At 42.2% G+C, this 15,584-nt stretch overlaps 2 protein-coding genes across 2 annotated transcripts in view; one reads left to right on the top strand and one right to left on the bottom strand.

Moving 5' to 3' along the window:
• The window catches only part of LOC135477601 (sodium/potassium/calcium exchanger 4-like), a 31,272-nt gene extending 26,959 nt beyond the window's left edge, over nucleotides 1-4,313 (top strand). The window contains exons 8-10 of the mRNA XM_064757766.1: nucleotides 282-500; nucleotides 1,632-1,733; nucleotides 2,490-4,313. Coding sequence (XP_064613836.1) covers nucleotides 282-500; nucleotides 1,632-1,733; nucleotides 2,490-2,818 — 650 coding nt within the window. The 3' untranslated portion in view covers nucleotides 2,819-4,313. The remainder of the gene's footprint in view (nucleotides 1-281; nucleotides 501-1,631; nucleotides 1,734-2,489) is intronic.
• Nucleotides 4,314-7,955: 3,642 nt separating this feature from the next.
• Nucleotides 7,956-14,498, bottom strand: LOC135478032 (uncharacterized). Its single transcript, XM_064758292.1, has 4 exons — nucleotides 14,477-14,498; nucleotides 10,464-10,595; nucleotides 9,331-9,416; nucleotides 7,956-8,661 (listed from the first exon to the last, which is right to left on the bottom strand). Exons 2-4 carry the CDS (start codon nucleotides 10,555-10,557, stop codon nucleotides 8,047-8,049), a joined length of 795 nt encoding a protein of 264 aa, XP_064614362.1. The 5' UTR covers nucleotides 10,558-10,595; nucleotides 14,477-14,498; the 3' UTR covers nucleotides 7,956-8,046.
• Between the last annotated feature and the right edge of the window lie 1,086 nt (nucleotides 14,499-15,584).

Below are 15,584 nucleotides of genomic sequence, written 5' to 3'. Positions count from 1 at the left end.
TGTAAATATCACCGCCGTCGTATTCGAGTGGAACTGAATTCCCCCATGAAGCGTTAAACGTCAATGATATACAAAATGACAGCAAAATACAAGCTAAATTTTGCGTCTCTGATAGCAACCTGCGGATGATCATTGATTTCCCGCGGGTTATGCCCGGTTTTCTCTCACCACCATGCTGTCAGCCGTCGTCAGTGGAAGTGGTTGATCAAATGATTTTATGAAGAATAACTCACCGTCAATGAATGACGATCCGTCACTGTTTGTTTATTTGTTTGTTTCAGCCCACGAGGAGTTCGATAACCCGTGGACGATCCCTGATTCGTTTCTGGGCCGGATCTACTGGGTGGGCATGATTCCTATCAAAGCTCTTCTGTTCATCACCATTCCGGACTGTAGGCGTCCCGGCTGCTGGCAGAAGCTCTTCGCTCTCACATTTATTATGTCCATTGTCTGGATTGCTGCTTTCTCCTATCTCATGGTCTGGATGGTCACCATAACAGGTACGACGGCGACGACAATAGCGACGATGACAGTAGCGACTATGACGACAATAACGACTACGACGAAGATAACATTAACACCTAAAGCAAGAGCATCCACAAAAGCTGCAGCAGCGTAGCAATAACCAGGGAAGCACCAGCAAAACACCAACGATAGCAAACGAAACAGCAACTATAAGAAAAGAAACATTAACGGCGACGACAAGAACATCAACACCAAAAACAATATCGATAATATTAGCAACAACATAGCAATAACCATGCAGGAAAACACCAGCAATGTAACAGATGTGAAAATATAGCAATAACGACGATGTACAGCAACAGCAAAACAACAGCATCTGCGAGAACAAAATAACGACAATGACAAAATAAAACTGTTCAGATTTAAAGTCAAATTCTCAGGCAAAGTCAAATTCCTTACTAACTGGCGTAAACGTACATGGGATTGAAATAACATGATTTGATATAATCAGATTTTCATGGCGTACAAGTCAGAAGGACGTAGGCTTAAACCTTGCAAGGTCCAAACTCTGTTTTTATTGTATACTGCAAGGTAATTAAGTGAAATGTATAATAAAGAAACTAGTACACTCTCTTTATAGCAACGCATGATAGTAACAACAAGAACAAATTTGCGATGCTCTATCACAAACTGCTGCGCATTCAAAAATACACCCAATGATGCGTAGTCCTTAAAGTGAATGTACCACTCTCTAGGCTCGATTACATCACAAACTTGACCCTTGGAGCCTGTGCGAAACACTTCGGTTTGTTTAGGCTTAACATGCATCAGCTGTCTGTTACAAGTTTTAACAGAAACGGTAGTAATATGAAGTGAACCTAGATAGCTGCCCTTGCGCTGTGAGGAGTGTACCAGGATCAAGGACAAGAGCATCATCCCCCCCCCCAATCCCACCCCACGAAAAAAACAACAACACCATTGTCCTGTTACTCACAATTTTACATACAATACACTCACAGTCCATGTGTATTGTGTTTATAGGGCTTACGCCCTTCCACATTACCAGGTCTACCTTGTGGTATATGCCATTACATTTATTTATTAAGGTATTTCTGATTGGGTACTTGCTTGGTTTCTAATCTACCCGTTAACTGGTCCCGCTACAGGTGACGCTCTGGGAATCCCCGACACTGTGATGGGGTTAACGCTGCTGGCGGCGGGAACCAGTGTACCAGATGCTCTCTCCAGCTTATTCGTATCCAGGGATGGTAAGAATGATTTGTTTTATACTTGCGCGAATTTGTCCTCAGCGAGTAAATCTAGTCCATTGTCATAATACATAAATTCCATATCATTAGTGCTCATATCATATCAGAAAGTCTAGAACATACCTTGAGCTTTTCCAACATCATTGAAAACTGTCGATTGCTTCTCTTTAAACGATTCCGTCCTAATTTCGTAAATTATGTACTTTCTTAGCTCCTTGGTGGTTTGTGTTAAACGTTGTTTTGGGCATTGGCCTTGCGATTACTGGTCTTGCGGTATGGAACGTCCATACTTGTTGACGGTTGGTATACGATGTATATTCGACGCATAAACCCAAACCAGCGTCAGAATGTCTTACATTTCAAATCCTGGTATACCTCCCGTACAGTGTTTCACGGCGTTTGGGGCAAAAATTACCAATCAAAGACGTCTCCACGACCTTACAAAGTTTTACGTTACACACGTTCCTTAACTTTCCGTCTGCCGATTTATCGCGAGCAGTGTTAATCAATCATTTTCTAGGTCGGATGATCCCGAGATTCTGTGTTACTGCTCAAATCCACCTGCTGTACTGACAGCTTCGACATGTTTGTCAAGGGTAGGTAACTGGAGTAGGCGACAGAGCGCGTTCAGACATTGGTTTTGGACCATCTGTGGCAGAACAAAATTTTGTCAAACCTAACCTCAGAGCAGTCTTGGACTATAACGTATAATGTCATAGCACATAACCATAAGGTCAATTGTTTGGTTTGTTGCAGGTTTGGGTGACATGGCTGTGTCGAACTCCATCGGCAGTAACGTTTTTGACATTCTTTTGTGCCTCGGGTTGCCATGGTTACTGAAAACCGTAGCAGTGGAATCCGGCAGTGTCGTCGAGATCAACAGCAAAGGACTCGTCTTCTCCGCCATTACTCTCTTGACGACGGTGGCTTTCGTTCTCATAGCAACGCATCTGAATCGCTGGAGACTCACCAAATGGATAGGGGTGTTCTTCCTAGTTATATACCTTATCGTTATCACGTTTGCTTGTCTCTATGAACTGAACGTCTTCGGGGAACTCAACCTTCCAGCGTGTCCTCGTCGGTAGGTGGGTACTCCCATTTCGAAGCCCCATTATTATACTCGTCTGTGATCGGAACGTTTCGGAAAACCGAACCCTCGTTGTTGTGAAAGATTTACCTTGGGTGAAACAATATGCATGTAATTGAACGTTGTCGAGGTTTATTGCATTGAAGCAGTCAACAGTGGACATGTGCATGGAGATGTGCATCTCCGTTTGTGCGTATGGTACTCGTTCATACTTTTGCAATACAGTGGTTGTTGTTGTGTATCGTCCCAATACAGTTCTTGTTGGACAGTATCCTTTGGCTGTTACAGTGTATCGCCACGATACAGTGATGTAACTGATGTTATGTATATTTACCGTATCGTAACTGTTGTAATGTGTTGTTACGATAGAATATTAAATTGTTGTAATGTATGGCTACTGTACAGTATCTGCCGTAATGTTTGATTAATTGTATAATACAGGCCCCAAAGCGGCAGTCGTGATACGTCTGATGGTTTTTTTACTTAAGGTATTATGAATTTGTAAATAGCCCTCAAATTATTATGTTGATTAATAAGCATTAATATGCTAATAATGTTTATTAATTTAGTTAATAAATATCAGTATGTTTGTTTACGTAGAATTTGCTTTGGCGGAAACAAAATTTATGTAAATCGCTGACTTTGTGGCCAATCAGGAATGGTCTGCATCGTTTCCACAGATTTTCACCATTCTCAGCTTGATCAGGAATCACAAGCTCTTAATTTAGATAAGTCGTGGGAATGACATTCGTATTGCTAAGTCCAGCTCATGCATGCTTCCTCTCCAGCTGTACGTGGGAAGGTCTGCCAGCAACCTGCGGATGGTCGTGGGTTTCCTACGGGCTCTGCCCGGTTTCCTCCCACCATAATTCTGGCCGCCGTCGTATAAGTGAAATATTCTTGTGTACGGCGTCAAACACCAATCAATCAAATAAATAAATATTTAATGACTTGTTCAAATTGGAGCACTGATCTCGTATCCTCCACTGATCTGTAATCATTCCCATGAATTATGTTCATTGTTGTAACGTTGATCAAGGAGTGTAATACATCTAATGTTAATTACACTTGACTGCTATGTTGTTGTTGATGATGTTGTGAAGCCGCCGTCGTATAAGTGAAATATTCTTGAGTACGGCGTAAAACACCAATCAAATAAATAAATAAATGATGTTGTGAAAGTTAAGTGGCGATAACCGCCGCCCGTATAAATGGAATAATCAAGAATACCGCGTAAAACACCAATCAGATAAATAAACAAGTTGTGGAAGCGCTGATTTACAACGACTACATACTCTTCAGAGTTGTCGATTTAGTATACATTTACGCTTTCCTACACTCTAACCATCAACTGCAATAAAAACAAAACTTGCATTGTAAACTTATACGCCACAAACAATAAAAATCTGTTCATTTTCTCGCCACAATATGGCTGAAATATTGGCGACGTGACGTTCAGCCATACTCATTCTTCATTTTGTCAATTTTCAATGAAAATCTGTTGTCTGAGTGACGCAAGAATATATTCTGATATTATATTATATCATTGTTTCAAAATCAATATATTATGCTAGGCTATATATTTACGTTGACTAAATAAAATATCTAGGCGATGAAGTTAGATCGGGCTAACGGTACAGGCGCTACAATTGGTCAGACACCGAAATCCTCTTCGTATAATGGCTGCCACGATTGCACAAGGAGCCTCCGTGGCTCAGTCGGTTAGCACGCTAGCGCAGCGTAATGACCCAGGAGCATCTCACCAATGCGGTCGCTGTGAGTTCAAGTCCAGCTCATGCTGGCTTCCTCTCCGGCCGTAAGTGGGAAGGTCTTGCAGCAACCTGCGGATGGTCGTGGGTTTCCCCCGGGCTGTGCTCGGTTCCACCCACCATAATGCTGGCCGCCGTCGTATAAGTGAAATATTCTTGAGTACAGCGTAAAACACCAATCAAAAAAAAAAAAAAAAAAAAAAAAAAAACGATTGCACAAAAGGTGGTGGTGACGAAGTGAACCAGGACCGGTATCGTCCGATCGGCACAGCCATCGAGTGCATGGCCAAACGATGAAAACAATAAACATGTGCGCAGAAAACAAAAATAACATACAAAAAAAAATAGTCCACGGGTTGTAATTGCTTTGTATTACGTTTACTTCTACGGCTTGAACATATATGATGAAATTTTGTTATCGTATACTGCACGTATTTGTAAGTTTACGGACAGCCGTTTAGATGGATGACACCTGTGTAAACGAACCCTATTAAAAAGAGATTTTGTTACGTACCTTTAGATAATGCATATTGCTGTTGGCCATGCTAAGTAAATGCCCAGTCACATTATGCTGACATCCCACCTAGTCACACTATGCTTACACCGGGCCAACCAATGCTGAGCGCCAAGCGAGGCAACAGCAAGTACCTTTTTTTTAAATCTTTGGTATGAGTTAAACCTACCCAAGTTTGATTCCAGGGTCTCTCGACTACGAGGCATATGCTCTAATCATGAGGCCACCGAAGCGGTTCGTTGAAATTATTGAGTTACTGGGTGTACTAGTAGTTTCTAGTACAGGATATTTTATCTTTCCTGGGGCACACGTTTTGTATTTATGCCAAGCTACAAGTCTTACAGTTTACATGGTACCATTTTAACGTCAGCAAAATAAAACTGAATTCACAAGATGTATCTTGTAGGTCGAAGGAAAGACGAGAGAAAAACGTATAAACTATAATGCGGACTTCCTACCCTATACACAGATATCGAAGGAGAGTTCTTCGGACATGCAGTGGCATCAGAAATAATCTCGATTTCTTGAATTGACGCATTAATTTATAGAAAGCAGTTTGGCCTTTTCAGATATGTACAGTAACGATGCAGGTGTAACGCGACACCGACTTCAAAACCTTTATTCGGTCTACATACATTCACACCTTTTATGTCTACGGGAAAACGAAAACTCCGAAGCTATCAGTTTAGATCGGATTTGATGATGTGAAATTAGGATTAAGATATCAATATGACATTTGGCAGAAAATGTACGGATCTGGATTTTACTCTACATGTGTGCCTATTTTACACAGCGCAGCAACCAACCCATTAAAACGACCCTCAACGCACATGGGATACTCAGCACATACGTGAGTGTACAGTATCAAGAATATAAACTAATTAAATCTTTTTAAATTTTATTTTAGTATCATATAAGACAATGCCATCTGCTAGAATATGCGTAACGTTTTAATTTGTCCGATTTGTCTGATCCAGACTATAAGACACAACACAAGCCTTTTGTATCCCCAAACATTTTTTAATTTTCTGGCAACATCCATTTTAAGTCAATAATTATTTATTTCAATAACATGCTCTTAGTTCAGTGACATTTAAAAAAAAACTTGAATGGGGAGCCTTATATAGATGTACAGAGAACTGCTTCCTCTCCACAGAGGACTGCATGATAATATAAACATATAAGAAACAGAAAGAGATTTACACCCTTGTCCATGTTTTTCATATTTTATTATGCTTATATTCTAACATGGTACACGATTTGAATACAATTTCACTCGGTCGCTTAGAACATCCCTAGAATCTTTTCAACATCATTAAAAACTGCTGACTGCTTCTCTCTGCGTAATTTTAATACGTCATATACTTTCTTAGTTCTTTGGTAGTTTGTGTTATACGGCTTCGCAATTATTGAGTGAGTGAGTGAAGGCTTGGGGTTTAACGTCGTACTTAACAATTTTTCAGTCATATGACGACGAAGGAATCCTTAGATTGCATGTAATGTGCCTCCTTGTTGCAGGACGGATTTCCACCGCTCTTTTATCTACAGACGACTTACCGAAGGCAAGTAAGCCGTCCCCGCCCGAGCCATTATACTGATACGGGTCAATCAGTCGTTGCACTATCCCCTTCATGCTGAACACCAAGCGCCATCATGCTGATCGCCAAGCGAGGAAGTTACTAAAGTCTTAGGTGTGACTCGATCCAGGATTGACCCTAAATCTGCCCACCCGAATCGGACGCTCTACCAACTGTGCTATCACGGCGGGTACAATTATTGACCTGGAACGTCCATATGGGTATTGACGCATAGACCAATGGTATTTTTGTTAGCCCGCAATTAGGTGAATCATGGATTTAAGTATGTTGAGTATATTTAATTTACTCTTTTATAAGTATTATTATCAGCTTTCATAATGGTATGGTGCAATACAAATTTTAAAATATGTGACATTAAAGAAACGCCTAAGTAATTCCATTCTCCCTCCGCGCTGCAGGGTAATATGCAAATTTCCAGAGCCTACGAAAGGAAAGGTCACATCAATTTCAGGTCTCTCTCTCTTTGTATTTTCCTTCGCATAACATATCTGAAAGCCTGGAATTCAAGTTCCCCGGGTCTCATCCGAAATTATCCCAATCCAGTGGTCGTAAGCTATATATAACTTCCATATGCACACCTGTTGTTGAGAGAATCTAGACAATACGGTACGCTTAATAAAACACTCACGGGCAACAAATATGCAGGTATGTGATGGCGGTAAAAGTTCCTGGGCAAATGGGCACAATGAGACAGGCGGTGATGAACCTGCGAGTTACGTCCCCTTGGCGTTGCTCGGTACCCCTCCCAGCTGCCGGCATAGAAAGGTCCAGATTTTGACAGTCAACCTATGTCAAGATTTGTATGGCTGCTTTATCACAGACTGAGCCAGATATGCAGAGTTTATTGTCCACGGAATGTTTGGGACTGAACTACAGCACTAAACGTTAACATTATCCCTTATGGAAGATTAATGGGGGTGTGTGGCCATAAAAGCGTAACGGTTGTGAGCAAGCACAAATGCAGTGTTTGAAGAAATGTTACTCTTCCAAACCAATGTAAGTGTACATAATTGTTTCAGGCATGCTAATAGGCTGTTCTTCAGTGATCTGAAATTCAACCCAAAAGACCTGAAACACACCCGACCATGCAATTTTAGCGATTTAAAAAAAATTGGATATTTCACTTAATCCACCAAGATTTTTTAAAAAAAAAAACCAATACTAAGCTCAGCTTGTAATAAACCATTATATATATATATATATATATATATATATATATATATATATATATATATATACGAAAACAAAGCCCCTCAATGCTAAAATACCATCGTCAACAAAGATTTGCATAGTCAAAAATGTTCCCTTCTTTACAATTAACTGCATTGTATTAAAAACCTTTTTACTACTTGTGCAACTTAAGCAAATAATTTAACCCTGATTTGATTGAGTTATAAAAATACGACTGTCCATAGTCATTCAAGTGAACACCGTCTTCTCCTAGAATCTCTTCCTTAGCTTGCATCAGTTGATTATGACTCCAAAATCTGGTATGGTCGTGGAATCTCAACTGCTTATTTAGTTCTATAATTTTAAGGTCGTACTCTTTTGGGGGCAAGTTCCTGGTTTTCTTTCGGTGAAACTGTTCGCTCAGTATGACAGACTTCACTCCGTACACCATTTCCAACTCAATGGAATATTTCAGAATATTTCCGGAGATCTCATCGACGGCCATCTTGGAATCGGCATCGTTACTGCCGATATGAAGGTAAACGAGTTCAGGTCTGTCGGATTTCAGAGAGTATATTAGCTTCTCGGAGGTTCTCAGTGTGTCCACGGTAGCGCCTGGCATTCCGAACACGACCACTTTGTGGTTGGTTTCAAAGTCTGGCTGGGCGTTTTTGATCACTTCTTGACTGATAGCGTCGTTTAAGTGAGCTATATGACTATCACCAATAACAAAAATTATTGCATCTTTTCCCACTGGTATCGGGGCTTCGTTTTCTTCATCAGCAGCCAGCTGCGAATATAAAGAAAAGAAAAAAATCATCTACTTGCGGTCTCAAGGTGCATGCGCTGTTTAAAAATGCCTCATGTACGACCAAGAAAGGGATGACGTCATCCCTAAATGTAATAACTCCGGCCGGTGCGGATAGTCGCAGCTTAAAAAGAAACAGTACGGTGCAGAGAATATGCTGCCCTTCTTATTCGTTATCGCGGACATCTGGGTATTTTCCGTTTTATTCGCGCCAACACGGTTACTCGCTCATACACGGCGGCGAAAAATAGTTTAAATATTTATTTATTTTTTTGACTGGTGTTACTCAAGAATATTTCACTTATACGACGGCGGCCAGCATTATGGTGGGAGGAAACCGCCCAGAGACCGGGGGAAACCCACGATCATCCGCAGGTTGCTGCTAGGCCTTCCCACTTACGGCCCGAGAGGAAGCCAGCATGAGCTGGACTTGAACTCACAACGACTGCATTGGTGAGAGGTTCCTGGGTCATTACGCTGCGCTAGAGGGCTAACCCACTGAGCCACGGAGGCCCCTAGTCTAAACAACACGGGAGTTAATACATGCAAACGTTGTGATCTTCAACCACTGTTTTTCTGCTGATACTGGCGTCAAATAAACACAACGTTGGGATAGTATTACACAACTTGAATTGTTGAATTACATCTTACCTTGTCAGCGCTGGCATCATTCTCATGGTCATGGAATGTAGATTTTAAATGAGATTTCGATTTAAAATGTGAGGCCGTATCCCCGGCTGTCAAAGACACAAACATGTCAAATATGAATTTATCATCAGTACATGATCTGGTATAACAAAGATGTGGAAGCCCTTCTCGCCCCGCCCCCCCCCCCCACCCACCCCAAAAAATCGGGGCTGTTCCTCGATGTTTTAGGAGCAAACCGTTAAGTATTGCTCATGCATTGCTATAGAACAACGGTTAATCTAGCTTGTGCCCGAATCGCTGCTACGCTGGTAATGGTTCCTTATTATGTGGACGAGCATGGCTACAGCCCACAATTTGTAACCCCCGGCTATTTCTTGATATATTTCCTCTTGCTCCTTTGGGGCTGCCCTTTTTCCTTTTTTCTCTCTGCTTGTTAAGTGGCACCATTTTGTAGCAGAGGCCTGTAAGTTTCACTCGAGGTATGAATTTGTGTGTTTTTCAGAGAATAGTGGCGGATGTACACTAGGCAAAAGTGGTGAAACACCCTGTTTGGCCGGCCCCTGCCTCAGTGGGTTTGATCCCTATCTCCTAGCTCTTTGTCAGTTTTGTGAAAAATTTCATCGGCCAACCACTGTTAGGAATTTGACGAGTTGTGTAAGGGGACGAGGATTATCGGACGCAGAGCTTTCTGGGTTCGCAGATTTAGGTACAGTGCTGTGAGGCCAAACGATTCTATGTAAGTAAATGGAAAGTTTAGTGTGGACTATGGCCGCATTAGGATTGTAATGGCTCTGTAGGAAGGAGGTATAAAAACTACGTCCCCGAGGAACAGGTTCTAAATTTTCAACGACAGCAGGATTCCATATTGGCTGGTTCCCTCCCCTGACGACAGGTAGCGCTAATCGTGTAATAGTATGCAGGATATGCCATGGAACAAGGCTGAATTACATATGGCATGCATCAGTCAGGTTTACCAATGGAGGAAATGTCGTACTCTGACCTGATACTAGACACAGCCGTCAAAAATGTCAAACAATGATTAAACTTTTTTCCTTTTATTTTATTACAAAATATTACATGTATATACAGCCCTGCAATTTAACTGTTGTATGAAACTGAGTACTACAGGGATTTACCGAAAGCTGCCCCTGTGTAGAGGATGTAGAGAAGTGCTATAGCGACCCCTCCCAGCAACAGTATTACCCCCCGGCGGTGCTTCCAGAGGATCATCGTGTCTTTGTGACAATTAACATGGGACCATCGGGTATCTGGAACAAACATTAAAATTTCATATATAAAATTTTGTTTACGCACAGATTCCACACAGAAGAGAATACAAACAAAACAGCGCTGAGAGGAACAGAATGGAGGTCCTGCTGAACAAACATTGCGCTTTTACTGTTTGTGGGGCTTAAGCTTCACAAAACACTTGTCTGGATAGTTGTTCTTCCCTGGCATGGGTTTAGATTCAGACTTTAAAAGGAAAGACAACAGTTCACTAATGTTTATATGAACTGATAAAATATCCCATACAACGGAGGTCAGGGTCACTTATACAACAGTGGTCAGGTTCACTTATACCACAGGGGTCAGGTTCACTTATACCACAGGGGTCAGGGTCTCTTATACAACAGGGGTCGGGGTCACTTATACCACAGTGGTCAGGTTCACTTATACCACAGTGGTCAGGGTCACTTACACAGCAGTGGTCTGGGTCCCTTATACAACAGTGGTCAGGGTCACTTGTACCACAGTGGTCAGAGTCCCACATACCACAGTGGTCAGGGTCACTTATACCACAGTGGTCAGGGTCACTTGTACTACAGGGTCATGGTCACTTATACAACAGTGGTCAGAGTCACTTATGCCTCAGTGGTCAGGTTCACTTATACCTCAGTGGTCAGGGTCACTTATACCACAGTGGTCAGGGTCACTTATACCACAGTGGTCAGGGTCACTTATACCTCAGTGGTCAGGGTCAGTTATGCCTCAGTGGTCCGGTTCACTTATACCACAGTGGTCAGGGTCAATTGTACCTCAGTGGTCAGTGTCAATTGTACCACAGTGGTCAGGGTCACTGATACCACAGTGGTCAGGTTCACTTATACCACAGTGGTCAGGGTTACTTGTACCATTTTGGTCAGGGTCACTTATACAACAGAGGTCAGGGTCACTTGTACCACAGTGGTCAGGGTCACTTATACCACAGTGTTTAAGTTTACTTGTGCCACAGTGGTCAGGGTCACTTACACAGCAGTGGTAAGGGTCACTGATACAACAGTGGTCAGTGTCACTTATACCAGAGTGGTCAGGTTCACTTATCCCACAGTGTTCAGGGTTACTTATACAACCATGGTTAGGGTCATTTATACCTCAGTGGTCAGGTTCACTTGTACCACAGTGGTCAGGGTTACTGATACAACCGTGGTCAGGGTAACTTATACCTCAGTGGTCACGTTCACTTATACCACAGGGGTCAGGGTCACTTATACAAGAGTGGTCAGTGTCACTTATACCTCAGTGGTCAGGTTCACTTATACCACAGGGGTCAGGGTCACTGATACAAGAGTGGTCAGTGTCACTTATACCTCAGTGGTCAGGTTCACTTATACCACAGGGGTCAGGGTCACTTATACAACAGTGGTCAGGTTCACTTATACCACAGTGGTCAGGTTCAATTATACAACATTGGTCAGGTTCACTTATACCACAGTGGTTAGGTTCAGTTATACAAAATTGGTCAGTGTCACTTACACCACAGTGGTCAGGGTCACTTATACCTGAGTGGTCAGGGTCACTTGTACCACAGTGGTCAGGGTCACTTATACCACAGTGGTCAGGGTTACTGATACAACCGTAGTCAGGGTAACTTATACCTCAGTGGTCAGGGTCACTTGTACCACAGGGGTCAGGGTCACTGATACAAGAGTGGTCAGGGTTACTGATACCTCAGTGGTCAGGTTCACTTATACCACAGGGGTCAGGGTCACTTATACAACAGTGGTCAGGTTCACTTATACCACAGTGGTCAGGTTCAATTATACAACAGTGGTCAGGTTCACTTATACCACAGTGGTTAGGTTCAGTTATACAAAAGTGGTCAGTGTCACTTATACCACAGTGGTCAGGTTCACTTATACCTCAGTGGTCAGGGTCACTTGTACCACAGTGGTCAGGGTCACTTATACCACAGTAGTCAGGGTTACTGATACAACCGTGGTCAGGGTAACTTATACCTCAGTGGTCAGGGTCACTTGTACCACAGGTGTCAGGTTCACTTATACCACAGTGGTCAGGGTTACTGATACAACCGTGGTGAGGGTAACTTATACCTCAGTGGTCAGGGTCACTTGTACCACAGGGGTCAGGGTCACTGATACAAGAGTGGTCAGGTTCACTTATACCACAGTGGTCAGGGTCACTTGTACCACAGCAGACAGGGTCACTTATACAACAGGGGTCAGTGTCACTTGTACCACAGTGGTCAGGGTCACTTATACCACAGTGGTCAGGTTCACTTATACCACAGCGGACAGGGTCACTTATATCCTATCTACAGCTACACATTCTAGAATGTTTACATTTTTAACTCACTCACCCCAGTGGGCCAGGGGCCTCTTTCACAAATTTTGCATGTCATATTTCTCTTAACATTTTTTTGTTAAAGAAGTGTCTAGGTTATACAACATAAGGTCCATTATTTACAATAAAAGTAATGAAAGTGTGATTTACAAAGTTTTGTGAAAGTTGCCCAAGGGCTCTTATTCATATTTAGTTTAGCTTACCGCGGATTGAAGGGCTATAACTGAGTATGTCGTTTTACGCCCATTAGCATACATCAGACAAGAGTTCTGCAGTACTGTATCGTCATTTTTTGTATAGATTTGTATAAATGTGGTCCAATGAAATCAGTTGGATTGTACCATGTGACCGTCCTGTACTTGGAGAGATACTGGATATCGGACAGCCATATTTGTTTCATTTTGTACAGTATCAAAGGAAGGTAACTTTATCACCTAAAAATGTTTGGGGGTGGGGGGTGGGGGTTGGAGCTGTGGTGTTCATGTTTGCAGTCCGCGTTTCTGTAACCATGTGGTGGACGTGGATGTGGAAATGTTGACAGATGAATAAATTTCATTATGTGTTGATTTCCAAATTCCGCAAAATACAAAAGTGATGATGGATCAAATGTGACATAGGAATAGAGTTAATTGGCCAACAAGTAATGCGAGGTAAAAACACTTCCTCCAGGCCAGCTGAATTTTTGTAATGGCAGGTGATAATCTTTGAACAATGAAGTTGAGCTGTACGTGGCGTCTCATCCAATAAAGATTTTCCACCAAACATGCATGGACTTGTACAATTCCACTCTACATTATACAAAACAGTTTACAATAACCTACGGGTCCATATGCCTTGAAATAAGCAACAAGACAGGGGATGATGCTTGCTATCTGGACACTGGCTAACTGTTTTGTACTGGTACAGCACAAAACTCCCTCTGGCATGTAAATAACATTCTAACTTTATTTAAACCTGCGCCAACCTATAAATACTTTCTACGATTGGTCTATTTGTTCAACAACGCTGCTGGTCTCTGAGGGAAGGCTGAACAGCCATGAACATGGCGTATTCAAATATTCCTCAAGCAACAGTCAGTGTCCTCGGTACGTCATCACCATATCTCCATCAAGGATTACTCCTTATGGTCTATTGTCCATGAATGAATAAGTTTAGAACGTGTTTGTTCATCTACATGGGTTCAGTGTAGATGGACTCGGTGTGCTATTTTAAATTTCAGAGTTACGATAAATGTCAGGTACAATTTGAAAATAGCACACAAAGCTCATCTTGACATGTCTAGATAATCGAATTAAGTACGGTAGCCTAGATACATGCGCATGTATAGGCCTATTGTCCTCGATTAAGTATCGGTACCGCTGCTATGGAGGCATGCAAAACTAGATCTATTTTTACCTGTCTACAGCAGCCCAGAACTACATGCATCGTGTTGCTGTGTCAGTCTTTGGGCAATTGTCCGCACCATCGCGTTAATCACAAATACATCTGAAATCTACAAGTTACAACAACCACAACCATGTAGACTAAAAGTGTACCTCAGAGAAGAACTAGAAAACACGGCCCGTACTTGTTCCATTGCTCTCCTGATCCGGGTCGTCGCTGTGACGCGATCCTCCGCTTACCTGGAAAGACGCCATGTTGTGTAAACTGGGTCAAGTCACAGGTAAACATGAAATAAACGCAGGCGATCTCGGGAAATCCCCCGTCTGACCTACATAGTGTGGATGACCAAGGGGAGAGAACTATTCGGGGGATAAGGGCAGATCACTTCAACGCTTGGACATATAACAGGATGACCTCCCTTACATCGTCGACAAGCAACGGAACAATTGAACGAATACAACTGTTTGCGTATGAAGAAATGTACCACAAGGAAGCATATTCTGTGCGACAAAATAAACAACAAGTCCAAAGTACAAGAAGAAAATATTCACGCTTTGAGTTGATAAATGTACACAAAGATAAATAAATAAGTAGTGTTCAAAACGACAATTTATTTCCACTTTAAAGATTTGGCTATAGACAAAGGTTTACATGTGTACGTAGGCCTACATTGGACCAACATATGTAAGGGGCCTGCTATACTAGGGCCCACCGGGACAGAGGGGTTGCATGACCTCCATCATTGGAGTAGTGTGGGTATAGCAGCCCATGTTAACAGGGCTCCAATGTGGCTACCTGGCTATTGTTCTGTCAAGGTGTGATGACGTCACGTGCAAGTCCTGAAACATGACTGTCTCTGTTGTATTATACTGTTATTTATAACTCAAGGAGAGCTGCATTGTAAATAACAAAACAATAAAATACTCAGGATCATGTTTCTGGACTATAGGTCTAAGCTTTTAATAAATTACATGCTACGGATTTATGCTAACCCGTATGGGCTAACCGAAGGCTTAATCCTTTCCCTTCCATCATGGGTAAAAAATCCCTGAATAAGACTTAAAACGATGCATGTTAGCTAGAATTTGAAAATAGCACACACAGTCCATCATCATGTAGGCCTATTTTGTTAAAACATTTCTTGTACCCGTGTTTTTCGCCGCGTTATATGTGATGGCCTGCATGCATGGGTCAGGCTGATTACTTGCTCGGGATAGTAAGGTGGGAGGGTGTGTGTGTGTGTGTGTGTGTGTGTGTGTGTGTGTGTGTGTGTGTGTGTGTGTGTTATAACA

The sequence above is a fragment of the Liolophura sinensis genome, chromosome 11, assembly GCF_032854445.1.
Source record: "Liolophura sinensis isolate JHLJ2023 chromosome 11, CUHK_Ljap_v2, whole genome shotgun sequence".
In the NCBI taxonomy this organism is placed as follows: domain Eukaryota; kingdom Metazoa; phylum Mollusca; class Polyplacophora; order Chitonida; family Chitonidae; genus Liolophura; species Liolophura sinensis.
Note: the sequence above shows the minus strand (reverse complement) of the source record. Positions and strands in the feature narration are given on the sequence as shown.

Bases quoted from the DNA above. Each gene is read 5' to 3' on its own strand.
- LOC135478032 (XM_064758292.1), bottom strand. From the start codon at position 10,557: ATGATCCTCTGGAAGCACCGCCGGGGGGTAATACTGTTGCTGGGAGGG. The intron at 9,417-10,463 runs GTAAATCCCTGT...TGTCTTTGACAG, and splicing joins CTACACAGGGGCAGCTTTCG to CCGGGGATACGGCCTCACAT. The intron at 8,662-9,330 runs GTAAGATGTAAT...TTATATTCGCAG, and splicing joins ATGATGCCAGCGCTGACAAG to CTGGCTGCTGATGAAGAAAA.